This window comes from Lepisosteus platostomus, chromosome 2, assembly GCF_059453375.1.
Source record: "Lepisosteus platostomus isolate fLepPlt1 chromosome 2, fLepPlt1.hap1, whole genome shotgun sequence".
NCBI classification, from domain to species: domain Eukaryota; kingdom Metazoa; phylum Chordata; class Actinopteri; order Semionotiformes; family Lepisosteidae; genus Lepisosteus; species Lepisosteus platostomus.
In genome coordinates, this window is record NC_142612.1 from 32,678,762 (window position 1) to 32,706,655 (window position 27,894).

Sequence of the window (27,894 nt, forward strand, 5' to 3'; positions counted from 1 at the left end):
TCTTCAATAGTGCTTTAGTACAAAGTGCTCTTTATGTCGGCCACAGTTATACATCTCCTCGCCTCTTCTTCCACGTACTGTCCATAGCTTGACTTTATAGCATGGAAAAAGATCAAAGGGAAATCTCTTACACAGGGATGTCACTGTTTTTTTTCAGTCGCTGATGAGTAAGCAATTTATTCTTCCCCTGTGCTGAGAACATTAGGTTATTATAACCTTGGTTCCTTGCAAAAAAATGCAATTGTTACCTCATGGGAAATGTGCCAAATCCTGAAAAGGAGAGACAGTGCTTGGGGGAGTGTGACCAATCTGTCTTGGCACCGAGATGCAGGCGTTCTTCAATCCTCCCACCAGCTTCCAAGTTAAGTTACTATCCTGGGATGGCTGGGTGTCAGAGGAAGGGTCCTACTAGCCAGAGAAGAACTGCCAGCGTATGAGCCCAGTGACTGCATGTGCGCTGTGCGGTTTGCGGTAGGCCACTGCCGTAAAGATGATGGGTTATCAAAAAATTAGATTTTTCCCCAAGACCCAATGCCTTAGAACATGGCAATCCAGGAACGTGAAAACCTACTTACTGAGTGAGAGGCAGCGGAGACCCAGGGGAACACCGAGGAAGGTGTTGACAGCAAACAGCCAGACAGTGCTGGGCGTCACAGAAACAGGGCTGAGGAGGGTGTGTGCCCAAGAGAGCGTGTTGATGTAGCAGGCTTTGGAAACAGAGCGTGGTGCAGGAAAACCCATTCTGGATTCGTAGTAGTAGTAAGCAGAGGTCGAGCCAGGTGACTCGGAGCAAAAACACAAAATAGGAGATCCACAAGACAGGACTGAGACAATCAGGCAGGGTTTGTAGCACAGGAAAAGGAAAGTGTGGGAGATAAGGTAAAAAAAAACAGGGGAGAGAATCAAGCAAGGCACTACACAGAAAACAAACGCAGACATGATGCGCGAGGGGCTCTTGTCCACACTCAATAACAGAGCCCCGAGCTCTGTCAGGTCCGAGTATTTATTCTGAGGAGCAGCTGCAACAGGTGTGGTTGCAAACTGACTCCAGGTGCTTCAAACGTCCAGGTGATTCATTTTGCAGCAGCAGCTGGCTAAGAGAGGCAGGTGGATGATCACGTCCTTAGCTGCCACAACCTAGCTACAGTAGCTTGTCCCGCAGTCCAGCAGCCAGGGTCAGCATGATACTCAGTTAAAGGGGAACAGCAATCCCAATTATGCAGACCGGTTATTAAATCTTGGTTACAAAAAAAATTCATTGACGTTCTAGAGATATTTTACAAATTTCTAAGTAAGCACAAAATCGTGAGCATTGTCAAAAATACTGTAAGTCATCATGTTGTTGCAAGCCCCTGGTATCGCCACGGGCGAGAGCAAGAGTTGCACGAATTGCGACATGAAGCTGCCCTTCCTGCTCACTAGTCACTGTAATGACTAATGTAACGGGACGTACGAGCGTATAAGTACAGGTTGTACAGCAGACATTTCACCACAGAAATTTTCCAACGTGATCTGCATGTAGAGTTAACAAGTAGTTCCGTTTATCAACTATTGAAATCAATAGCAATTTTTCTATTGGATTAAAGATGTATTCACAAGATTTCTTGTTTACAATGAAAAGGGCTGCTTCACGTCACCGGAAGGTTTGTTGCCTCGTTCTGAATCACAGAACTTGGTGCTGGGCAACACCTGGAAAATTATTTAATCTATTTTGTGATGTAATTTGGAGGTTTTACAAGTTACTGTGTACAGTTTACTTTTATTGTGGTCTGAAATGCACTCATCAATGCGGATTCTTTCTAATCCTGAAATATAAAAATAGGGTTGCAGTTCCCGTTTAATAAAATACAGAACCTGAGCTGGAAACAAACTAACAACCATGTTTCTGTTTAACATGCTTAACTTTAGAGGAATACGCAGACACAAGGTTCTTACATAATAAGAGTATAATAAAATTATTTTTTATTAAATGTTCACATTTGACCTTTTAATCTATAATTATTAATTGTATATAAAAATGTAAAAAAGTTGAAATTCTAATTATTTGTCCAAAAAAGTAACACCTTGGTATTGTAAACTCACAAACACAACACAACCATACATTTGTTAAAGAATATAGAATAACTGGCATGTGTATTAAAACCAGTGAATTCTAACATGAAATGTCCACCAAAGACAGATTGTGATCCTTTGTGGATACCGTTTCATCAAAGTGGTGCATATTTACAAATTTATTTGAAAATTATTTAGCCTCAAACACAACTGCACATTTCATAAAAGTAATTTTTTTAATTTCTAATTAAGCTTGCCAGGATAGGCTCTGCATCCCCCTGAGTTCAATGCAGCAGTTAGAAAATGGATGAATGGATTTCTATTTTATCTGTATACAGCATGTGAATTAACAGCATGTGTACACCTATTTCTATTTCATTTCTATAATAATTATTCAGTTCCTTCCCTTATGTAGATTTCAAAAAGTTGTCAAAATGAAGAATTTACTGAATCAATCTAATACTTTATTACTCATGTCAGTCTCTGTAGTGTAGTTTCCATTGTAGGCAATACGGTAGAATGGCTGCCTATGGATGCATATTTTTCATGCTGCTAAAACAAATTCAAAGGTTTTGAAGGCTCTGCCGATGCCTTTAATATGGAAGATCAGGGCTTTTTTCAGTGGACCAGCTCTGGGCAGAGCTAGGGAAGGAGTAAAGGGTGCCAACAGAGCTAGGAATGCCTTGGGCGAGGCAAGAGCAGGGAATGTCCTGGAACAGCATCAATGAGCAGCTCCAGTGGGTTAGCAGGTGCCTTCAGGCCTTGGCTACATTTGTGAGTAGAGTGATTACAGAACACCTGATGTCCACTGTCTCTTTTCCAGTTAGCATGAACCTCGAAATGACAAGCCTGAGTAGCCAACATTTACTTGTTTTGTTTGCTCTGAGCCCAGAGGTCGAGGGGCAAAATGTGCTGGTCAACAATTTACAGCCCTACTTACATAACTCCTAGTCATCTGTTAAAAATACAACTGCTTGCAATCTGGACCCTAGTTCACATTAATGTGTTGGGCTCCAGACCCAACGAGCTGCCAGTCTAGGGCACAGATTGAGGCCTGCAGAGCAGATGTGGTCAACAGTTGTTTTCTGTAGCTGGGATTCCTCATATTGTGGCAACCACTTGACTGGCAGACACCAGGGTTGGCTGGGGTGTGAGACGGGCAGGAAACTGTGACCCGGGAGACCTGGGTGCTGGGTATGTGTGGTGCTATGGGCAAGGTGCAAGAGAATGCTAGCAGCGCTGTGAAGATCGCAGCATGGCGAATGCTGTATGGGCCTGGCACATGGATGGGAGTGTCAGAGCAGTGCACACACTGGTCCTTATCTTCCCCAGATGGCACAGGGCTTGTCACTGCAAGCTTAGCGATTCCTAATTGGAGTTCTTTACTGGTAAAATACCTGCCACACACATCCCACGTGCCGACAAAGAGGAACTGGTGAGAGGTACAGTATAGAATTCAGAACAACATTCTCACAAAGGAACATGTGGTTGATTCTGCCCCTCTGTTGTGCTAGAAAGGCAGACAGGATGAACATTGGATTACAATGATTACAATCTTATTCAAAGTAAGAATGCTTTTCACTAAAATACCTAGAAGTAAAAGAAAAATGTTCAAAATCTCTAAACAATGTTAAACTAATTTATTTGCAGTGAATGTGCTAATCCTAGGCTTCTGATTCAAGTCAATTTCTGTTTGTAAAGGGCTAGAAAAAGAGATGGTGAACTAAAAGGTTCTTCACAGTAATTCAGTGGTTGCTTCCACTGAGGATGACTAAGGAGTGTTTCCAGCTGTCCGTGGAGGGTGAGGTAGGAGCGGTTTACTCTTAGAAATCCCTGAATGTCACACTCCTAAAGAAAAGACACATACATCTTCAGGTCAGACAAAGCAAAGCCTAATTCTTGCATCTTGACCAAATGAGATTTCAAATATCTGGATAAATACCATTTCTCATTGTGGTTAATGTGTTTTTATGCTGCTCTACAGCCCAGGCTAGACAGTAATGATTTAAATATCTAACTTTAAAAGAGCGATGGAAAAGGCCAATCCAGTGACTTTCAGTAATGAGGAAATCTATCTGGAACAAAGCAGACACTGCTCTGGCACACAGGAACACTGCCGCGTACGAAACTAGTCCAGGGATTTGGCACCACAGCTGGAATAAGTGGACACAGTAAGGGTACAAAAAGATGAAGGCTGTATAAATGGTCTGGTTGAAGCAGGCATGCCACTCCAATGCTGCCGGAAGAGTGGCAGAGACTCTAGGGCCAGTCTGGCCTCACCTGTCCGGCGACCTGTCCAGCGAGGAGCGGTCCAGGGGAGAGAGGTAGGAGCGCTCGGGGGACCAGGAGGCCCGGGGGCTGAGCGAGCGCCGGGTGGGGGAGGAGGAGGACAGGCCCTGGCGACGCAGCTCCTGCACGGCGCACTCCCTGGGGGGGCGACAGGAGGACACACCCACTCAGCTTCGGCTGCGCGGACACAGGTGCACCCCTGGCACCCGGCCACGCCGCCACGCTGACGGCGGTATAGGACAACAAGGTGCTGAGCCAAGCTGAGAGCCAATTAAACCCTCCCACATCTTTTACCTTTGGGTTTATCAAAACACAAGCTGTGCAAAACCTGGATAGGGGCATGTCTTCTCGTGGACTGAATAACAGTCCCAAACAAATTCAAAACACATGGACAGAAACTTCTGGAGATGCCACCCACAGACTAATAAAACAAAGACGACACCCACAGATTAATAAAACAAAATTGTGCTCATTACTTGACCACTTGCCTACAACCCCTGAAGACATAATAGCACATGGTAAGTGTAATTCTTTTTTTTGTTTTGCACATCATCCTAAAACAAGATAAATCCTTAAAACTTGAGGGAAGCTGGAATTCCTACCACTTAAAACGTCTTGAAGCTATAGTAGCATCCATTCCCTGTGTATACCTCTCCCTCCCAGTTAGCTTTTTGATTTGCTTGAAAAACTGATCACATTTGTCCAGGTGTAAAAAGGTTTCTCTACTACTTTGCAATGAATTGTAGAAATGCAGATCTAAACAAATATTAAGCTCTCATAAACAAATATTAAGAGTCATTATCCTTATCCCAATATCTGCCTGTTAAAATTATGCTCTACAGAATAGGTTTGATCACATTATTTTTGCATTTTCTCAGATTTCCCATCTGTCTAGTTGGTTTGGCTGTGTTGGTTATTAATTTTGATCTAACTGATTCAAGGATCTCATACAGCTATTCAGTCCCTTCAGATGGATGTAGCTGTTCGCACTCATGAAAACAAGCCTGAAAATGCTGAAATCTCAACATGCTGTGCAATATCAGGCGACAAGAGACTGAGTAGCTGCTGTGCTTGTGACAGACTGTCACTGTGCCATGTTAGTCAAATTTCTCACACTGCATTTCAAAGACAGCAGGGGAGCTGTAAAACTGCTGGCAGTTAGCTGCTGCACAGTGAGAGCACTGACACAGTGCAAGACACAGTCTGTTGGGGAATGTCACACCCACTAAGGCGGTCCTGAAGAAGGCAGGCACTTGCAAGCAGGGACAGCATGCAGGAAGGCATGAGAACAAGACGCATGCTTGCCTTTCAAAGCGCTCGGTGGAGAGCTGACGTTTCGTCTTTTCCAGTTCGGCCTCCAGCTGTGAGGCTCTGCTCCTGGCCTGTGCGACCTCCCGGCTCTGAGTCACTCTGTTTGCGCAGATGACAACACCCAGCAAAGTGAAGAAAGAGAAAAGAGAGAAGCAGGCTTCAAAAGAGGTTTTGTGGGAGGTTCACTCAGAGAGAAGAAATGAGTGGCACAGAAACGAATAGATGAAAGCTGCACATCTTTAGAAAAAAATCAAAGAAAGATGTTTTAGTTCAATAAAAAAATCTAAAGGAACAGAAAAATCATATTCGGTTCTCTCCCTCTCAAGTGGCTGTCCATGTATTTTCCAAAGGAAACTCTTGTTCCTATAATACAGAGATCAAAACTGACAAACCTCTCTGAGCCATTATTCTTTCAGCAACAGGTACCATAAGTCCATAGGAGAATCCCTTTGATCCCACTGCAGTTTTACTCCCCTGCCTAAAGCATCCCTACTTTAAAATCAATACCTTCAGCCACTGCTCCCTCGCTGCTTCAAACATCTGCCAGACCTCTGGAAAGAAGGCAAGTTTCCCCCACACAGAGTCATGTCCAGAAAAGATTGCCTGCCCTACACCATGTATACTGATGAAATTTTCCTAAACATCTGCCATCACACTAAGCCCACACCTACATTATAAATGCTTGGTCGCTCTATAACCTTGGACTTTCAAAATCCAACTGGTTCCCAATCAAGATAGAGCCTAACAGGAACTTTGTTTTGACATGTAATTTTTACAAATTAAAATTTATAGCATGACTACAGCACACCTCTAAGTCTACAACACTGAAAATGTATGCCCAAAGAATCTCATTTTGTGGTAAAATGAACAATCCATCTTTCATTTCTGATCACTCCCAAACATTTAAAGAGTTTAAGACACAAAGTCGTGTCTGGAAAAGATTGTCTACACTTCATATACATCTGAAATGTTATTACTAAGATCCCGATCCCTTCACTTCTAGCCACATCGATCACAGACGGGCCCGGGGGCCTCGGCCGCGCTGCTTACGCCTTGCTGTCTGCCAGAGAGAGCTTGTCCCTGAGCAGCTGGATCTCCGTCTGCTTCTCCTGCGTGTGCATCTGGCTCTGGAATTCCTTCTCTCGGTTCGCTACCAGCAGCGACTCCAGGTTCTTCATGGACAGCCTCTCGCTGGCCAGCTGCTGCCTGAGGAGCTCGCCGTCCGCGTGGTAGGACTCCAGGTCACGAAGCGCCTGGGCACAGAGGAGGCAGCGGGGCGCCGCGTGGGGGGGGCACAGTGAGGACCGCCCCACGGAGCGCGGTGTCCACGAGGGGAATTCCACCCTGCAGGACAGTTTCACACACCCCAACACCGCACTCGCGCCACTGCGCTACAGACTTTTGTGTTGACATAAATAACATACATAAATAAAGGAAGATTTCCATCGTGTAGAAAATAATGCAGACCATATTACCAGCTGCAAAACAAGAACATTTTAAAGGCCAAGTTTAACGCATTTTGAAAAGGAACCAACATGGCTTGCTGAACACGACTTCTGAGGTGCTTTTAAAAAATTACGGACTGCATAATTCAATTGCTATAATAGACTTAGAACTGCTCACAGCATTTTAGGAAACTCTCATTTGTCTGGTAATTATGCTGGTGCAAGTTCGAGTTAACAATCCATTTTACCTGGGACCACTTATGACATATCTCAGGTATCCTGAAGAGAACTACCAGTAAAATCACATTTACAGCTTCTCACACCAGTTCGGTCAACTCACAGCCTCTTTGCTGGCATCCAGTTTGACGCAGAGGTCCCTGGTGGACTCCAGCTCTGTCTCGGCTGTGGCCCGCTCGGCCTGGGCCTGCCTCAGCTCCTCCTCCAGGCGCTGGAGGCTCCTGTTCAGCTGGGAGAGCTGGCTCCTGCTGGCCCGCTCCGCTGATAGAGCCTGCAGGACCCCCACACACACACACGTTCGGTCACCACCTCACGAGACAGGCTCCTACTTCTTCTGTACGTACAACATGCGCAGAACACAGGTCGCATTCAGGATGAAATGGATTGTTCCCATTACGAGACTAAATGGAGAACCCTCTGAAGGTCGGTCTCCTTAGGAAAATGGAGAAGGCAAAGGATTCCTAGGCGGAGTCGGTATCTAAGGTAGCCACTAAGAGATTTAGCTTCTAGGTGGATTGCTAGTAGCAGTTGAGCTGTACAATACTGAGCACAGAGATGTGGACTGGGATGGGTTTAGGCGTGTAATGTTAATTGTTAATTCACAATGTCCCGGTGTGCCCGTAACAGTTAAACTTCTTATATACAGTAGGTGTTGACAAAGGAGTGATTCTAAAAAGTTCACTGGCCTAATCGTGAATACACTGCAAAGTGGAAGGATACTATTTTTTATCCCAGAGCCGGGATAGACAGGACACTATTGTCCATGGCTTTCACGGACTATTTGGGTCAATATTCCAGAGACCCACATGGATCTGCAGAGGCTGTCATGGAAGACAATCGCCTGAGCTCTACATGGCTATATTAAAAATGCTTTGCCACTTTACTGTATATCCTTTTTGATGTTCAAATTCCAATTGGTTTCTAATCAAGTTAGGGCCTAATAGAAACTTTGTTTTGACCTCTAATTTAAAAAAATAATAAATTTATATCACAGCTACAACACAGGTCTATAAAACACTGAAAATGTATGTCCAAAGAACCTCATTTTGTGCTAAAAAGAAAAATCCACCTTTCATTTCTGATCACTCCCAAACATTTAAAGAGTTCAAAACCTCTGAGAAGAAGGCAGGTTTCCCCACATAGAATCCTGTCCAGAAAAGGTTGCCTACGTATACGTCTTGAATTCTCAGTGCATTACCCTGTAATTTCCTTTCAAATGATTTATTGAAATTGTAATTTTCTTTGATTTGGAAAATGTTATTATCTAGTACTATTATATCCTCACATGCTAAAAATGAGCAAACAAAATGACATGGGGATATCTAAGAACATTTCTGAACATCCTGTGAAGACCCTGAATTCCTCAGGAGAATCGGAGCTGGACAAGTCTTGGCCTTCTGCTGCCTCTCGACCCAGCACAGGCCGGGTGTCCAGAGACCCCTCACCTCCTCCAGGGACCCATCCAGGGCCTCAGCCTTGTCTTTCAGCCGGCGCCTCTCCGAATCCCCGCTCAGCAGCTCCAGGCGGAGGGAGCTGGCCTCGGCCTCTGCTTGCCTGGCCTTGTCCTCCCAGCTCTTGGCCTGAGCCGTCGCGCGGTGGCAGCTCTCCTGCCGCTCGCGGATCTCCTTCTCCTGCCGGTGCACACAGACGCACACAGTCTCACCCTGCTCAGCCCAGGTTTTTCCAGTTTTTTTGCACTGTTTTTTCCTGTTAGTATACTTTCTCTGTTTGCGTATTTGTACATTTTTGACAATTTTGCACTGGCACCATACTGTTGTTTACACTGTTATTGTTATTGCATTTTTGTCTATTGTCTTGTCTGCTGCACCTGTGAGACTAATGAGACACTTTTCGCTATACAATGCACCCATGTAAGTACAATGAGAAATAAAGTTGAATTGAATTGAACCTATCAGCACTGTATACCTGGGACTCCAGCAGGGTCTGTGTTCTTGTAGCATCGGAGCTGTAGTCTTGGATCTTCAACCTGAGGTCTTCCATTTCCTGTCCATAATCATCCAATCTCAGCTGCAGTGCCTGCAAGGAGCAGCAGGAGCTGTGTGAGCTCCTGGCCTGAGACTACAGCGGAGTGTTGACTGCAGAGTTCTTACGGCCCACAAGAACAATGTAATCATGGCATTCCCCTCTGTCACAGCAGAAATCCTGATTGGACTGGACCTTCATTCCGCTGGGGATGTACAACCCAGATTATGTGAAAGAAAACTACTGTAATGATGCACGGCACAATAGCTCAGCAGTGCTGTAATGAGAAGCAGCTTGTTTGTTGTCAGCACCTTGGGTGGTGTGATAGGGCAGGGACTCCAGACAAAATGAAGATTCATGTCTGGGCTATGTTCCCCAGAATGCTTTTGGGAGAATGTCCTGACGACATCAGTCACCTGACTTGTTAGCACTTCCCACTTTTTTCATAGCATTCTGGGAATCGTGGCCCAGACATGAATCTCCATTTTGTCTGGAGTCACTGCCCTCTCACAGCTGGTCTTGAATCCTCTAAGGCAGTGGCTCTCAAACTGTGGTACGCGTACCTGCAGTGGTACGCGGAGTGCCGCCAGGTGGTACGCCAAATGACACTGGAACTGTGTCGTGTGCGCTGAAAAATCGGGACGGGTTTTCATATTTTGTATTTTAATACGTGTCGAATACGCAGCCTACGTACTACAATACAGTGCGCGCTAATACTTCAGTGGACACAAGAGATACTCTGTAATTCTATACCACTCTATAGGAATGCGTGCTACGGATGCAAGTGACTAATTGTATTTAAAAAAAGCTACTGTATCTTCAGCAAATAGGGAGGAAAGAGAATGTGCGTGATTTTGGAAAAAATGCCGACGTTGTAAACACAGGAATGCATAGAAATACGTGCTGCGAACGCTGGTGATCTTGTGAGCACAGGAAAGCATGATAACAGAAAAATATTTAAGAACTGTTCTAAGTTAATTTGAGAAAAATACAACGAGCGTGTTTAATTCCCATGCCCATGAAATTAAAACTTTAAATAAAAACGGAAACGCGGAAAAATGCAAGCTTGCAGATTGCTAAAGCAGGTAAGCCACACTATTTTTAAAGAACCTTACTTACCATTGGCAAAAGAGCTGACACGTATTATGTGTGGAGAAAAAGCTGCTAAACAGCTCGACCTGCTGCCCCCCTCCCCCCGAAAGACACAGTCATTCATAGAATTATTGAAATGAAGGATTATATCAAAAGTACACTGATAGAGCGCATTAAGATGAGCAGATGTTTTTCACTGCAATTAGATGAGTCTGTAGTCAATTTGGCCAATTTGCTCGTTTACGTTAGATACGAGTTTGAGGGTACGTTCTGTGAGGACTTTCTGTTCTGTAAACCGCTACCAACAGGAACTAAAGGAGAGCACATATTTCAGCTTCTGAATGAATTTCTCGAAGACAATGGCATCGACTGGATAAAATGTGTCGGAGTTTGTACAGATGGTGCTAGAGCAATGACAAGTCGACATAACGGTGTAATTGCACGAATTACAGAGGTTGTTCCAGAAATTAATGGACGCATTGCAACATCCACCGCGAGACCTTTGCCGTCAAGAAAATGCCTGACGATTTAAAATCTGTTGGACTCTGTTGTGAATTGTATCAAGGCTCGAAAAATGAATTCACATCTGCTTTGCTTGACTAAACAGGCTCACCCCTCTCACTGAAATGGTGCTTTTTTATTAGTTGTTGTTACTGTTTCTTTTTCTATAAAACACTTTGAGAAGCCACCTTTAAAGGCGCTATATCAAATAAAGTTTATTATTATAATAATATTTATTATATGTATGTGTGAGTGTGTGTGCACGCGCGCTCATGTTGGTCATTGAGAATTTCTGGGGTTCCTATAAGATGATGACTTGTAGGTGGTACTTGGATGCTTTGGTTGGATTAGGGGTGGTACTTGGTCCAAAAAGTTTGAGAACCACTGCTCTAAGGGAGACAATTGCTCTTGCTCTACCTTCCTTGCAGGTTTTTCGCCATCTCTCTGCCTCACCTGGTTTTCCAGCTTGGCCTTGGAAAGGTCCTCTCGGAGCTGGTCACACTCCCTGGCCAAAGTCTCCCGGGCCTTCCCTGCCGCCCCCAGCTCCTCTCTGACGGAGTCCAGCTGTCGGCGCACGCTGCTGACCTCTCGCTCCCGGCTGCTCAGCTCCTCCTTCGTAGAGCTGGGAGCCAACACACCCACATACACAGCCCTGGATCACACACGCCTCCAGCCCCCTGACCCAGCCCAGGGCATCGCCATCCTTAATCCTCTTAACTCCCACTTCATTTTCCCCCCTTTCTCTGTCAACCCTGAAATGGTTGTTTTAGTAGCTTTGATCTGAGGGTTGGCTTTGACAATATGGCTGTGAAGCTTGTTCCACACTCCTGCGGGTTTTAAACAGCCAGAAGTGGACTGCGTCAGGTGAAATCGCCATATAATTAGTTACTGCCAATCAGTCACAACACAAAACTAATTTGGACTTGAAATTCAAATATACATTTGGAAAATCTTTAATGTAAAACTTACTGAAATCTACCCAGTGTAAGTGTAAGCACTTTCATAGGGAGTTTTAAAAATATTTTTCTCAAGGGTGAAAACCATAACCCCTGTGATGGAGGATGTTAGAATAAAAACTGACACCTTACCTTGCAGTGGCTTCTACTTCTTCAATGGTTAGCTTCAAATTCTGGAGGCTTTTATTCTAAAAAATAAAAAATTCAATGTATTTTTACACAAAGCCAGACTATTCTGAGAAGAGGGAATAAGAAAACTATAATAATTTAATCTATATGATACTATAACATTTAACTACAGCTCCTCTTTTCCCTAATCCACTTCCTGCAGCATTTGACTGTCAATTACAAACCTGAACAGAGGCTTCCCTTCTTTTAGAAATACCTTACATCTCTAGTGAATACTTCTCCTTCAGACCTGAGCTGAGTGTGAGCAGTGTGGTCTAGTGAATACTCTCTCCTCCAGTCCTGATCTGAGTGTGAGCAGTGTGGTCTAGTGAATACTCTCTCCTCCAGTCCTGAGCTGAGTGTGAGCAGTGTGGTCTAGTGAATACTCTCTCCTCCAGTCCTGAGCTGAGTGTGAGCAGTGTGGTCTAGTGAATAGTCTCTCCTCCAGTCCTGAGCTGAGTGTGAGCAGTGTGGTCTAGTGAATACTCTCTCCTCCAGTCCTGAGCTGAGTGTGAGCAGTGTGGTCTAGTGAATACTCTCTCCTCCAGTCCTGAGCTGAGTGTGAGCAGTGTGGTCTAGTGAATACTCTCTCCTCCAGTCCTGAGCTGAGTGTGAGCAGTGTAGTCTGGTTAAAACCTTCTCCTCCAGTTGGCCCCTCAGAGAAGAGATGAGTTCGATCTTGTCATCCAGCTCGCTCTCCAGGACATCTTTTTCCTTGTCCAGCTCAGCTGTGGTCACCTGGAGAGTGCTGACCTCTTCCCTCAGAGAGGTGATCTCCCTGAGCAAATTGTCTTTACCCGGCATACAAACACACAAAAACAGCCCTCATCAATACTACTGGACATTATAGCACATCTTTAATCAAGAAAAAGTCCTCACAAGGAAGAGCTGATTCAGTTTATCCATAATTGTGCAAATCACCAGACTCAGAACAAAAAGGTAGGAGAAGATATGAAGAATTTCCAGCTAAATCACTAGACCTAAAGGGAGGCCAGGCTAGCCAGGAGGGATCTGAACCTAACTCTGCAGGCAGTTAGCATAGCTGATGAAAGCAGAGCTGCAGACCAGTTGCACTCATACTTGACTTGACCACATCGTGTTGTTGCTGGGTTTGCCCACCTTAGCAACACAAAACAGGCACCAAAAATGAACTGAGGAACACTTTCATATGTAGAGCATGCACACCCCCATACATCATCATTGTCTAAGTGATTCACACAGAAGTGTGAATTAAGGCTCTTTCCACTGAAAAGACATGAGCAGGTGAACACATTTGTCCATGACTGCAGACTGTGACTTAATTAAACAAATAACTGTATTAAGGTAAGACCACTTTATTGGCCATATACAATTTCTTGTATTAGGAATTTGTCTTTTCGATTATCCAAGCTTGCTCTCCATGAGACACACAGACAGGGAGAGAAGCTTTGGGTCAGAGCGCAGGGTCAGCCATTGTACAGCACCCCTGGAGCTGCAGGGGTTAAGGACCTTGCTCAGGGGCTCATGGAGTAGGATTCCTCTGCTGACCATGGGATACAAACCGGCAACCTTCCAGCCACAGGCGCAGATCCTTAACCAAAGAGCCACCGCACCGCCAGATTTTAGGATTAAGGATTAGGATTTATTACCTTAAACAGTTAGGCTGCCGAGCTTCTAGGCCTAATAAAGTTTTTCCATTGATTCCATTGCAATTTCCTGGGGATACCAAGCTTACATAGGCTTCGTTAAGGTCCTCTACTGAAGGTCTAGTGCTCTTGGAACCATAGGGAGGCCTCTTTAAGGGCACTAATGGAAGGGCGATGGCAGCTTAAACGTGCATGAGGAAGAATGTGCTCAGGAGCCCAGAGAGGGAGAGAAGAGCACTCACCATTCCTCTGGTCCAGCTGCTTGTGCTTGTCCTGGGAGGCCTGCAGCTCGGCGACCTTCGTGCTGAGCTTGCGCTGGCAGTCGCTCAGGGAGCTCTCCGCCTGGCTGCTCGACACCCTGTCAGTCAAACACAGGGCCGCGTCACCTGGGGGACCGTGGGGCTCGGCCTAGGCCTTCGAGCCCCATAGTATCACAACACATAGACCACCAGGTAGCATTGCCAGCAAACTGACCTATTATTATTATTAATAATTACAGTAGTAATAATATTATACTAATATAATATTATATAGCGGAAGAAAGGTTCTTATCCAGGGCAACTGGGATACTCAGCAGTACATCTTTAAGAAGATAAAAAGCTGACTGTGCTATCTCAAGCTGTTTTTCATTACATCCAGAGTCTTAGACTCACTTCCTGGAGTGGTTTTTGTTCTAACCCGTGTAGTCAGCTAAACAACTAAGCAAATTATTTTCCACATCAGACATAATAGGGATTTTCTGAAGGTCTTTTGCAATTCATTGCACTAGACATTCACTTCATTAAAAGGTATGATTAGCTATAAATCCCCCCAGAACCTGGTTAAAAGTATTACAGTTAATTACATAATCAGACCATGTAAGTAAGAATGTGGGTGAGGAAAAATTGGAGACGCTAGGTCTCCATGAATCGAGTTTGACAGGACTAGAGAGTGTGGCGAGGTGTCCCACAAAATAACTGCAATAACCAAGGACTGCCACTAGAGGTCCATACAGCTGGATAGTTATAAAGAAAACTCGACCTGGTGTGTGAAATACACCTGTGCACACTAAATTGTAATTGAAATGCAATGATTCAAGGGTTTTATTTGTATAAAATTGCATGTCAGGAATGGAAAAGAGATTGGGGAATGGTTTATGGTGGTGCTCTGAGATGTTATGGCTAGATTTTGATTTGTGAAGCAAAGAAAGAATAAAAGCTAGGTCCACTTTGGTTTACAACTGTGTTAATAGCACTCGATTTTCCAAAAGCAGCACACTGTCTGGGCTTCATGCACACTAGTACCCGGCAGCAAATTTTATAAGCATCTAGCCAGCCACTGAAGTTATAAAATGTTTTACAGACACTCTGGAATGAAAATGCCTTCTTGTACCACAGCTGGCCACTCCATACATAATGTCCTGACAAAGAGATTTTATATTTGTTAATCTTTAGCATTTTATAGCAATTTTATTATCTTTATAGACTACCAGCTGCCTATAAGGTAACTCATAAGGCACACTCAGAAGGTTGAAAGTGTGTGCGTGTGTGCATGTGTGTGGGTGTGCATGTGCTAATGTACACGTGTGTGCACGTTTATGGGTGTGTGCACGCATGTGCGCATGTGTGTGCACGCGTGTGTACCACCATACCTCAGCATGCTGCACTCTGTCTTGGTCCTGGTCAGCTCCTCCTCTGTGGCATCTAACCTGCGGCTCAGGGCCCTGACCTCCTCTTCCAGAGACAGCATGGTGTCCTTCATCAGGGCCTGCCTCGTCTTCTGCTCCCCGCGCTCCTTCTCCAGCTGCGACAGGGACAGAGGTGGGTAAGCACCAGTTCTTAGCACACACACAACACATACAGGTCTGCTTTGCCAAGTGTTCAGATAATCTCAGGGCTGGAAGGGCTGGGGTCTGGAAAGAGGAAGAGACTGGATATGGAGGAGCTCTGTGGGGGAAGGAACACGAAGAAGATATAATAATAAATAACAGGAGTGTGAAAGTTTTCACTCTAGCTTTTAACGCTTCTGTATTGATGTTTTACTTTTCGGTCTTTATGTCAGCACAGTTGTGCTGATCTTTCTTAGGGAATCTGAAAAATTCTTCAGGGCCAGAAATGAAAATCTGTAATGCTATGAGTAACATCAACCTGAGCACTTTCCTTGCATGTGTAAAATTAACTGTTTCCTCTTCCTCCCTGGAATTTACATACCACTGAAGGGCTTTCACATCTTGTCTGTTTTACAAGATTTGCATGCCAGAACTCAGTTTGACATGATTTACACATATGCACATATTGCCAGGGAGAACTGTGTTTCAAGGGGTTTCATAGCTAAAAGACCCCAGAACTGTCGATTTTGGAGTGACAACTGGAGTGATGCTCAGAGCTACACTAGCGTTTATCAGTGGTGATGCTTTGTGAAAAAGAGTTCTGAAGATATGCAAATGACTATTCAATTATATAAAAGAGTGCTCGATAATGCGACACCATGCACCAAGCAACATTAGGCATGAAATCGCATGAGAAAACCACGAGGCAGGGAATGGAGATTTGCAATGCATGGCTCTTGTGTGCAAGATGCATAAGTGCTTATTTTCATGGCCACTCTAGCCTGACATAACTCTTCCATCAGGATGTTAATTCACACGTAACGTAAAAAATGCTTGCAGCACATCCTCCACTGCTAGTTCCTTGACTTTCGCTGGGCTTGTCAGCCCGCTTTCCAGCGGCCTCTGCACTGTGACGGTTTCAGAGGTGAAGGGTCTGGGCATGCTTACTATGAGGAAGGCTGACTGCAGGTCCTCCACCCTCTGCTCCAGGTGAGCCCTCTCGTTAATGGCTGACTCCTGGGATATCTGCACAAACAGCGGGAAAACTGGGAACATGAGGAGCAAGACTCCCGAACCCCACCATTGTCTGATGTCACCACAACCATCCAGGATTCAAGTTTGTGTTTGTGTGACACTTTCCATCACCCTCATGTCTGTGGTTTACCATGTAAGCTAAACAGAGAACTGCAATTATAATTACTATTTTAGATATACATCTGCGTGTGCCTCTCTTTCACCCTGTATTATTTCATTAATAGGAGCACAGAAGATGTCAATATGTTTTGTTATTCTTCTGTAAAATCTAAGAAAATTATTTTCCCAACACAATCTACAAATTTTAGCACCAGTTCAGTAAGTAGCAACCACATCTATACCTAGGTTCTGGTAATGTTAATTCTGTCTCTGTGTTCCATGAATTGTCCCAGCATGGAATTTAATTTGCTACGATCCTCGTTTTCCACAATGCTGTGACCTGCATTGTTTGTGCTCTTTGCGCGCATCTCTCATCTGAGTTCTCTCTCATGCCGGCGTCACACTACACGACTTTTCCTGGGATTTTCAGTCGAAGCCTTCATTGACAGAATCGTAAGAAAATCACAGTGCGCCCGTTACCATCCGTGTGACACCCCCAGGGACTTGGTCATAGCGCTCTTAACAGCCCCTACGACTCTCTGCAACTCACTTTGATAAAATCGAACTGGTTTGATTTTCTTGTAGCGAGTCGCAAGTCGTAGGGGTGGGCAGTGAGCCAGATGTGTACTTGTGAGATAATATGCCCATTATATTACATGTTATAGCACAATACTAATTTGATTACGACATTTGTTTTAAAGGTGTTTTATATTTGTAACAGTGTTTTATTTTTGTAAATTTGTTCTATATTTATAAAGAACAATTCGATTTTTGAAGATGTTTATTTGTGAAAAGCAATGCCTGCGTTACATTTTTCAAGATGTTTACGTGCTTGTTTTCCATGTCGTTTCTTTACTTTCATGCCGTGCCACCTTAAGTGGCTGCCAAAACGATGCGGGTCTCGCGGTACTTTTGCGGCACAATACAAGATTTGGAACGGAGATGAATTGTTGTGAGGGAATCGTGTAATTTGACACCCTCTAGGACAGAAAAGGCAGCGAGATTCAGCAACTGCAGTTGTTAAATTTGACGTGCTCTCTGACTAGAAGTCGTGTCGAGTCATGTAGTGTGACGCCGGCTTCACTGCAAACCCCACATTGGTGGTCAGGGCTCTGCACTTGTAACTGGAAAGTTGTGGGTTCAAATCACAGCAGAGATGTGTGCACACGTAACTGGCTTTAGCTAAAAGGATCAGCTGAGTAAATATAGAGAATATATATTCTCCAGCACCGTTGCCCCCTTCACTCTTCCTTTGCTTGTGTACTGAGCCAAGGCCCGGAAGTGGTACCTTGAGCCTCTCCCTCAGGCTGTCCCTCTCGTTAGTCATGCGGCGCAGGTCGGCCACGGTCTCGTCTCGCTCGGCCTCAACCCGCCGCAGGATGCTCTGTGCTGTCAGGCTGCTCCTGGGTGCGCGGGGGGACTTGATCACCTCTCTCCGCAGCCGGGCAATTTCCTCCTGAGCCTGATGCACACAGTCAGGGACTGACTGAGAAAAACTCTAGGGAAACTGTTCCGGCTCTAGAACTACCGAAATTTAGAGATGCCAGCTGGCGTCATTTTTTATGCATCTTTGAATGAACCGCTAGTTAGGGTGGGACTTGCAATGGATTACGAGAATGAATATTAAATAGCTATTATATTCATATCAAATAGCCCTCTATACAATTCCAAATCACCCAGGTGGCATCAAGTATCTCCAGCAGCCTTATTTACTGCATCACAATGCCCAGCTTTTTACATTGGTGAGACAGGAAGGAGCCCGTTTTAGGGAACATGTCAGGGCTGTGAGGATCAAAGATCTCTCCAAACCCATGGTTTCCATTTCACCTCTAACAGTCATGATCATACTGATCTCTCCGTCTGCCTCCTCACAGAGGGACTTTGGAACTCCTATTGCCGAAAGACATCTGAAACCAAAATTATCCCGAAACTAGGATCATACCTTCCCCTTTCTCTCAAAGACAGACTCTTTTCCTTCTAATCCTCTCTATTCATTTGCAGGTTTTGACTTCACCCCTCTTGACTTGACACGTGCCCATTCTGCTTTCTCCTGTTGCCTATACGTGGTCATGTAACTCAGCTGCTTAACAGGATGAAACTCACATTCTTAATTGTTCATAACTTTGCTTGCTTATGTATTCATGTGCAATAAGCAGTGAGACTTCGGCTATGTAAACACTATGTGGAAGTTTAGGTTTGTAGATATGATCTATACAGATTTATACAGTAAATTTTTTAAACATGGACAAGTGGAACTGTGAAACTTTTTAAGCCCATCTTCTACCCCAGATATGGTTAGAGAGAGATTGTTTCGCTCCTGATTTTTCAATCAATGCTAGTGGGGTCTAAAGCAAGTGGCAAAGCGGTCCAGCCCCTGACCTGTTGGTACAACATGTTGGTCTTGTCCCTGTCGGCTGTCAGGACCTTGATGTTGGCCTGGATTTCGGACAGGTGGCGCTCATACTTGTCCAGCATGGCCTGCAGTTCGTCTCTCTCCCGCAGGATCCGCATCAGCTCCGAGTCATAGCTGCCGCCCTGTAGGGGGCGGCCACACACAGCACATACTGAAACCGCTCAGTGTAATTTTGTACTGCTAAGCGCTGTTCCCTGGTCTACACACAGTAGAGCTATGACAGCCGTCTCAAACAGCCCCTCCAGGCTGCTCATAAAAAACAAACAAAAGCAAAGCAGTTTATGTCAATCCCAGTCTGGCCAGAGCCCAAGACTGAAGTGGGAAACTATAAGAAAACACAACGTTTCGGCCGTGGAGCTTCTTCAGGTGTGAAGAAGGCTCTGCGGCCGAAACGTTGTGATTTCTTTCTTCTCTTTTCAGCATGGAATAAACCTATTACTTGTTACATTACTGGAAGATGTTAACTAGACAGCTCTGTACTGGTCACCAAACTGCCCGAAAGTCTGTTAAAGTATAAGAAAAACTGACTTTATAAAAACAACAGTAACTGATAAGTTCCTGACAAAGTTATGAAACAAACTGGAAAAAAATCTCCTCGCACTGCTCAAAGAACTCACTTCGTCCAAGAGGTGTTTGGTGACAAGGGCTGCTTTTGCCAAAATCACGACGCCCGAGACGAGAGGAACGTTATGAACAGGCCCTGCTCCGTCCTGTTACCTTTACTGGCGGGAGCCTGGCGGGACTGCGCCCCCGAGAGGTACTCCTCGTCGGGCTCTGGGTCCTGTTCTTCAGCATCCTCTTCCTCCTCCTCACGGCCTCCGCTTCCTGCGTGAAATAGTCGCGGTCCTCTTCCGGACGCTTCACGAAGGAGCCCAGGCGCGAGGGGCTGCCGGTCTTCCTGGGAGGTTTCCTCCCGGATTCTGCGCCCAAAACCCGCTCTTTTTCTGTGGATAAGGAGATAAAAGACTTAGGGATCATATCAAGAAAACTCAAATGGAATGACACTTCAATTCAGACATGCAGTTTGCACAAAGTCCCACTAGGTGGAGGTGTTCGCCTAGGAATTCAATTGCTACTCCAAAACAGCCCCTGTTGCCTCATGTTGCCAGCCTGAAGAGGGCCCAGCACTCATATTATAGAAGGCCTTGTTGTTAAAACTTAATAAACTGTCTGATGTTTATTTGTGTAAGATAGGGAGAGAATTAGAACGTGGAACATTTCTATTTCTGAGCCACCTTGCTTGACACACATATGCAAGCACTGTTTAAAACAGCCTAACAGGTCAGGTTGTTAGGCTTCTTAACACCCTGGTACCTACTTACACCCACTCCAATTCCAGAAACAGGGTTTAAACTCCCCCAGTGTTTAGTATATATTGTGTGATGTATTTTTTGTGCTATTCTGTAACAGTTAAATTGCAACATGCATTTATCCTGTGTACACTGCCTCTGTTCTGGTATACACTGTCTTAGTTTGCATGGTCTTATTTATTAATATTAGTATTATTAGTCCTGTCTACATTGTCTATGCCAGTGTCTTGTCTGTAATTGCACCATGGACCAGGAGGAACGATATTTGATTCCACTGTAAACTTGTATATAACTGCAATGACAAATAAACTTGAACTTGAACTTAAAGCCCATCGCTAGGCTAAGCTCTGCATTTTCTTGGCAGTGAAACTCAGCATGCTGACACAGGGTGAAGTACACCCTCGTCAATGTGCAAGAGCATCACACTGCCTGCCAAGCAGTTCAACTTTTTCCCCCAAGCTCTGCAGGGGACAACGGGTCGAGAATTCAATTAGCAGGATTTCAAAGCAAAGGCACAACTAAAACTGCAGAATGCAAGTCCGGGGTATGTTATGTTAAACCAGCCCCTGTCCGGGTAAAGAGCAGCTCACACCAGGCTCTTTCCCAGCCCCGCTCACCTGAGAGGCAGAGCGTCTCCACCTGCTTGCTCAGCTTGGCCTTTTCTGCTTGCTGCCGATCGAGTAAGCTGTGCAGGAGCCCGTTCTCCTGCTCACTGGCGTTCAAGGAGGCCTGAAGCCGATCGCAGCTGGCCTTCGAAGATTCTGTTTCCTGACAAACAGGAAGCGCAGGTCTGCTACACTAAATGCATTTTCGTTGTGAGAAACACTGAGGTGGGGGAAAAGAATGTCACCAAAGGGTCAGGCGTCCTGATCTTTTAATTTCTGAGACCATTTCATGATCGTTAGGCATTAACTTTGAGTCCAGGCGATGCTATTCAGAGGTACAGAGCATCTACTCATTTAGCTGGCCCTTTGTTGTGACAATGAAGATTTAATACCTGGGGGTTAAAGATCTGTAAATTATCATTTAGAAAATACATGTTGTTTTGTACACCTCAAAGCCCTTAATTATTGTCTTAGTGTGTGTTAGTAGTAGTAAAAGCTGTTTCCCTACAGGAAAATAACTACAGGACATAGGCTCTTTGTTGCTACTACAAGATAACCTTAACAAACTTAACAAAATGCTGGCAAACTCTAAAAGCCATTAAGTACATGCTTTAGGGTTAAATGAACTTACTGCTTTAAGGCTTTTGACAGTTTCTTGCAGCTTGGCGATTTCTCTTTGCTGGGTGTCAACAACACTCTATAATACAAACAATTAAGATCATCCATCACACACTCAGTACCTTCATTAATCTTATATTAATAATAATTATCCCTCACACTTTTATAGCGCTATTCTAGAGACTCCACTTTACAGGTAATGGGGACTCTCTTCCACCACCAATGTGCAGCATCCACCTGGATGATGTGACAGCAGCCATAGTGCGCCAGTACACTCACCATACATCAGCTATCAGTGGGGAGGAGAACAGAGTGATGAAGCCAGTTCAGAGATGGGGATTACTTGGAGGTCATGATTGGTAAAGGTCAGGAGAAAGTTATCTGGACAGTGCAAGACAGTTTCATTATTTTTTTTTTCATTTTTTTTCTTCCGAGTCCACTAAATGCTTTTCTTAAAAAAAACTTAACCATAGACAACAGGCCAGCAAACAATGATTTTCTAAAAGCAAGCATGCTTAACCTCTGTGAAACTGCACAGTGGATCCCTAACTCAATTCCACACCGACTGTCGCTTTATGAAGAATATGGAGAGTCAGGACCATGGCATAACATCTCACCAAAAGAGCAGCACCTTTTTTTTACAGTATAGTGTCCCCATCACTATACTGGGGCATTAGCACCCACACAGTCCACAGGGTGAGCACCCCCTACTGGCCCCCCTAACACCTCTTCAAGCAGCAACCTTTGCTTTCCCAGGAGGTCTCCCATCCAAGTACTAACCAGGCTCACACCTGCTGAGCTTCAGTGGGCTGCCAGTTGCGAGTTGCTGTGTGATATAGCTGAATGTCATTACCATTCAGTTCCAAATGTTCTAATTTTAAGTTTTATCTTCTCCCGATTTAAAAAAACTAAATAAATGCACTTATCCAACCACTGAAGGCTGTTACAATTCACTTAAGTTCCTTCACTTGATTCCAGACCCTGTTCTTCATTAACTTTCTTAGTGTTTTAAACCTCAATCTCTAACAATTTAGAAATCCGTACAGCTCTTCCTCTGTCTATGTCACGCTATCTTGTCATGTTAGCTCATCAAAAGATGTTTGCGCATCACTTCTGCTGCTGCACACACAGCAGGAGAGTCATCATCTCTGATGCCACTATACCACTACACCCCTGCTGATTGTCAGCATGCCTGCCTAGCAGGTCTCACTGCTGTGTGATCGGGCACTCCCCCACCTCCTGTCAGTCACTGGAAGCTACAGTGACACCGTCACCTGGCCCACCCCAAAAGCACAGAGCTCACAGCTCAGACCAGAGACCTCCTGATCATATCACCCTGCTGGCACTGCAGAAGAAAAAACTCCTTAACCATGTACAACGTCAGGTTCCTCTGCCTGCAGATCTCCACGGACCCGGCTTGGACACACAACACTGTAGCAATTCTGAAAAAGGCACAACACTGCTTGCACTTTCTGCGGTGCTTAAAGAAATGTGGTTTGGGGAAGCAGTTCCTCATGATCTTCTACTGCAGCACCACAGAAAGTGTCCTCACTGTGCGGTACAGCAGTACTACCATGCATGACAGAGGTGCACAACAAAGGGTTGTGGCAACTGCACAGCGGATCATAGGATGCGATTTACCATCAATCGGTGAGATCCACACCATCCGCTGTCGCAGTAAATCCCAATCCATCATTAAGTATCTCAACCGTCCCGGACTCTGGCAAGCGGTACTGCACAGTTAAAGCACGGACCTCTAGACTCAAGAACAGCTTCTATCCCACTGCAGTGCACATCCTACACAACATCTAATTGCAGGGCCTCAAACTCCATACACATCTGCACTCTACACTTTTTACATAGTCTACCCTTTTTTTCTCTCAGTCTCACTACTACATATTTATTTCTTTTTCCACAACATATTTATTGTTCCTGTTGTCTTCATTGTGTGCTGTTGCCTGTTGTACTGTGTATGTACCGAGAGGTCAGCGCGATTAAGAATTCCAATGTACGTGTACATACAGTATGGCAATACACTACTCAACTCTCTCTACTCTTCTGCAAGATATGACTTTTACCTTAGCTTAGGGTGTTCAGATTAAAGCCTTCATCTTCTCTGAGCAGGTAACACATGAGGTGAAAAATGAGGGGAAACTTAACTGAAGGTGTTTTTCAGAGGCAGCTGGTCAAAAGAGACATGCTGCTTGACCTGTGTGGGTCTCGAGTATTAACACGACACGGATGCAGGAATCCTTCGCCACCCACAAAGTGCAGGACCGGGCAGATCCAGGATGACTTCCCACAGCAACACCAGTGAAAGGGATGAATGGGAAATTGCATCATTCAATGAAGCTGTTTTATATCAAGTACCATGTTGCAGGTCCAGGACGCGCAATGGCTATGGGCTTTCCACTGGGTCCAACCACCAACACTTCCAGTCACAAACAAGAAGGGCAGCTTGCTTTCAGTGGAAAATACAACAGGGAAGAAGTGCAGTTACGTATACCGTGGTCTCTTTCGTGTGCTGATCAGCAGTGCCCAGTGCAGTCCTGTCGTTCCTCGGGGCCAGAGGGTCCTCCTGGTCACTCACATCCTGCTCCTCTCCCTGCAGGTCCACAGCAGGGACCCTGGCTTTCAGGCCTTCAACCTGTCAGAAAGTACCACAAACACAGGCCATCACCGCCACCGGCTCACACTGAAGGTGACCCAGCGCCTCAAGCAGGGGACAAGCAGGATGTGTCCCCCAAACTGAAAACTAGAGTCGTTGTTCCCGCTGCCCATCTAAACTGGGCTGTGGGAATCCGGAATCTCCGAGCGGGATTCCATCCCATTCTCTGCTGGACCTGGGACCAGACATTCTGGGATCTTTCCTCACACACCTTTGAAAGGCTAAGACACCTAAGTAAAACAAATCTCCAAAATGAGACAGTGAAAACAAAACTGCAAAGATATAATCGGCTAGAAAGTGCTATTGGAAACATTCTTTAAATTCTTTTCCCCCAGTTAGTTAATCTGTTCTTACAGTTATATCTAGTGAACAACAACGTGCTCAGATGACTTATCGGGGATGGTTTACTCCTTCTCTGACTGGAGACCCAGGTCATACAATTTCCCTCGGCTGTGCTGCAAAAAGTAGTAAACCTGCCTGCGAACTTGGTTCGCCGATGAGTCTCTCTTTCCTGCTGTTCGCAGTTTCAAATTCCGGGAGTTTTTCACAGCTGTTGGCCGTCACCGCTGTTCTGGCCTGAGGGTTGCAAAACCACTGCCCAGAGCTCATTTATTTTTCCATTCTTTTATCCTTCTCTCTACCCAATGACTTCTGAAAGAGCACGTATATTACAATGAAAGGGGAATTAAATGAGTCGTGCAACAGACAAGAGGGCTTACAGAGGTTAATTGAGGTGTAGTAAGTAGAAAAGCCAATCAAAGCGTGGTGAAGCACGATGCCTTCTCCCATGTGTCAGCAGCAGTTTGTAACAGCACAAGCACAGGCGATTTTTTTTTGTCCAAAAAGCATAGAGCTCACAGGATCTCCAGGATTTTTCTTCTGCAGTCAATGCTTTTCACATCACGTGAAAACCACAACGTTGGACAGGGTCACAAAATACCACCGCTAACAGCACTGCTGCAGCGAAGGTCCGAGAAACGGAAGCGGACCGGCTCGTGCAAAGTTGCATTACTCGTTGCCGTGACAACTGTATCTTCAGTCACTCCCCTTACTGAGATGTAATTATGTGGACAAACGTTTTACAACGGTCTGGAACCCCAACATATATTTCCGATGTATGTCAATAGGCCTACTAGTGACGTTCACAAAAAACAAGCTTAATAATGCACTTTTTAAAGAAAGTTTTTATGAACTTTTTAAAAACATTGCTATTTTTTTCCACGTGGCCCTAATATTTATACAATTATATACAGGCCATATATGCACATTTTGCAGTAATTAGGCTGTCTGCAGTTTTTACCAAAACTTTAAAAAAGCTTCTCTGGGCTACACGTAATAATCCCCCCCCCCAAAAAAAAACACAAACACATTGCAAAACAATGCACAACAGATGCAGTAATGATATTAATGAGCCTGTTTTTTATAAAAGGGGAATATGTTATGTTGCGATTTTTTTTATATAACATGGTAACTTAAAACTAAAATACTATTCCCTTACAGCCGAAAATTCGCATTAGGTCCAACCAAGAGAGGATAAGTGCTGCGCGACTTACTTTACCGCCGTTTTTAACAGATCTTTCTATTCAAAGGAGATGGTATAGTAGCAGAAAGGATCCTGCAGATCGTGGCTGTGCTGCAGAGTAATTTCCGATCAGTAGTAAAGCGCTTTACTCCAGGGATTGAAGCGCACAGACAAATCACAGCACGGCGTCTGCACGGCTCGTCGCGTCACGGCCTCCTGGGCCTCCTCCCAGCCAATCAGCGGGGACCTTTTCGTTCTGTTTGTGCCAGTTGTCTTGGCAACGTAGCGTACCAGACAACGGGATTTTAACATTGACTGGCAACACGTGGGAACCGTGCTCATTGAAAAATAAAAGCAGTAGAATTTTCTTTTAGTAGTCCCGTTTGACCAAAAATGTTTTGTGAAAAAAGGACAGGCTTCTTCACAACTTCGACCAAGCAAGTTCAACAGCACATTTTGTATTTATCTCTATAAAGGTGGAAATAAAAATAAAAACTCACATTTGTTTCGCTTTTATTGTCCTAAGAGCACACTTGTCGACGTTGGCGTCGTGTAAAAGTTGCTTTAACGAATTCAATAACGATTGAAATGTGCAGGAGAACACAGCCTACCTCTTTCTCTCCGTCTGCTTTATCGCTGGAATTCATTTTCACTTGTAACACGATTTTCCGAATAAAGATACACAGCCTGCACAAAAACTGAATGCAGACTTCCTCATTCATGCCAATATATATTTAGGTCTGCCTTGTTTACAGTGCTCGGCTCTGCAAGTCCCGACATGTCACTTCAGCGTCTTCAACGAGGATTTTGTGAAACAAAACGTTCTTATCAATAAGATGGTGATCAAACTTGAAATTCAATATAGGAATGCCACTGAGGTTTTTCACGCGTTACGGGTGTGTATTCAGCCAACTTTAGAAAACGTGGAAGCCCCTGAAATCGATAGATGCATTTTCTGTTCCTCGGGTTCGTGTAAATCCAAGAAGCTCGATTTCAACAGTCTGTCAAGCACACCCCACTAAGAACTCCGTTACGTGTCAGTTTATTTGGAGACGCTTTTATAAACGAAGTGACTCATATTCGTAACCATTTTTACACAGCTAAACATTTGACCTATTTTTCCCAACGGAATTTCAGCAGCATCTCTCCTGGGATTACGGGCCCACGCTGCAGTCCTTGTGAAAATCCAAGTGACACAATTTTATTTTCAAGCGCCTTTCAGGAGCACGAATCGAGGTGCAACAGCGCACACAGGCAATATAACACAAAAAATGCGCAACAATTTTCCGCGCTGACACCAAGAGTAAAACTAAAATAATAAAAAGTGCAGTGTTCTGTAGCAAACAACGCTTTCGGCTCGCACACGAGTTACAGAATGCTGAACACGTCGAAGTCTGTTTTCCTCAATTTAAACCCTAAACTACCCCCCTACTATCTATACTTTAAGAAATATTACAAAATGTTAAAGGGACATCAATCCAGGCGGAAATTGCCTCTGGAGCAATGTGACAGATGGCCGTTCTGAAAGGTCAGCTAGAGTATCGGCGGATACCCAAGCAAGCAAGGTGTTACACCAGTCCTTTCTTAATTAAATACATGTATGCATTAATAACTGTACCTGCCAGAGTAAGATTCTTAACGCAGCCATGTTACGCGCCTGAAAGAGACTGAGCTTTGTGACATGCACTTCAAACGATGACGAAAATCGAGATTTCTAACTTCCATAAGGGCCTTGCTTTCAGCACTGTCAACAACAGCACTGAACCTACCTAGTGATGCTGGGAGCCTGGGGCCATAAAGTAACTGCGGTCTCCTGACAGTTCAGATAACAACTGTTGTGTTGCGTCAATGTCTTCATTTTAGACAGATACCTGTCAAGTGCAGAAACTGCAGCCATAGTATCTGACTTGGACTGAAACTCAGTCATCAACAGTTCAGCGAAATCCGCAGTGAAACCACATCGATTTAATATAGATAAGATTTCTGAATTGGCAACTTCTTTTCTCTTGGAACAAGTAATAGGTTTATTACATGCTGAAAAGAGAAGAAAAAACACAACGTTTCGGCCGTGGAACCTTCTTCAGGTGTGAGCTAGAAGAAGGCTCCACGGCCGAAACGTTGTGCTTAATTTCTTCTCTTTTCAGCATGGAATAAACCT

The 27,894-nt window shown here is 44.6% G+C and overlaps 1 protein-coding gene across 4 annotated transcripts; it reads right to left on the minus strand.

Moving 5' to 3' along the window:
- Positions 1–3,677: 3,677 nt before the first annotated feature.
- Positions 3,678–26,460, minus strand: tsga10 (testis specific, 10). 4 transcript variants are annotated; one of them, XM_088605795.1, is made up of 19 exons: positions 26,348–26,459; positions 24,053–24,193; positions 21,560–21,625; positions 20,941–21,091; positions 19,731–19,957; positions 18,980–19,135; positions 17,889–18,062; positions 16,415–16,492; positions 15,290–15,441; positions 13,902–14,017; positions 12,671–12,825; positions 11,999–12,054; positions 11,364–11,532; positions 9,261–9,371; positions 8,780–8,965; positions 7,438–7,605; positions 6,703–6,905; positions 4,333–5,751; positions 3,678–3,900 (listed from the first exon to the last, which is right to left on the minus strand). In XM_088605795.1, exons 1-18 carry the CDS (start codon positions 26,456–26,458, stop codon positions 5,439–5,441), a joined length of 2,733 nt encoding a protein of 910 aa, XP_088461921.1. In that variant the 5' UTR covers position 26,459; the 3' UTR covers positions 3,678–3,900; positions 4,333–5,438. The 4 variants fall into 4 exon arrangements, with proteins under 4 accessions (XP_088461921.1, XP_088461941.1, XP_088461931.1 ...); XM_088605815.1 differs by lacking the exon at positions 26,348–26,459 and adding an exon at positions 24,688–24,706; XM_088605805.1 differs by lacking the exon at positions 7,438–7,605 and having other exon boundaries at positions 26,348–26,460.
- Between the last annotated feature and the right edge of the window lie 1,434 nt (positions 26,461–27,894).

Bases quoted from the DNA above. Each gene is read 5' to 3' on its own strand.
- tsga10 (XM_088605795.1), bottom strand. From the start codon at position 26,458: ATGAATGAGGAAGTCTGCATTCAGTTTTTGTGCAGGCTGTGTATCTTT. The intron at 14,018-15,289 runs GTATGGTGGTAC...TTTGACTGACAG, and splicing joins ACAGAGTGCAGCATGCTGAG to GGTGTCGAGCAGCCAGGCGG. The intron at 8,966-9,260 runs GTATACAGTGCT...GTGCACCGGCAG, and splicing joins AGACCCTGCTGGAGTCCCAG to GAGAAGGAGATCCGCGAGCG.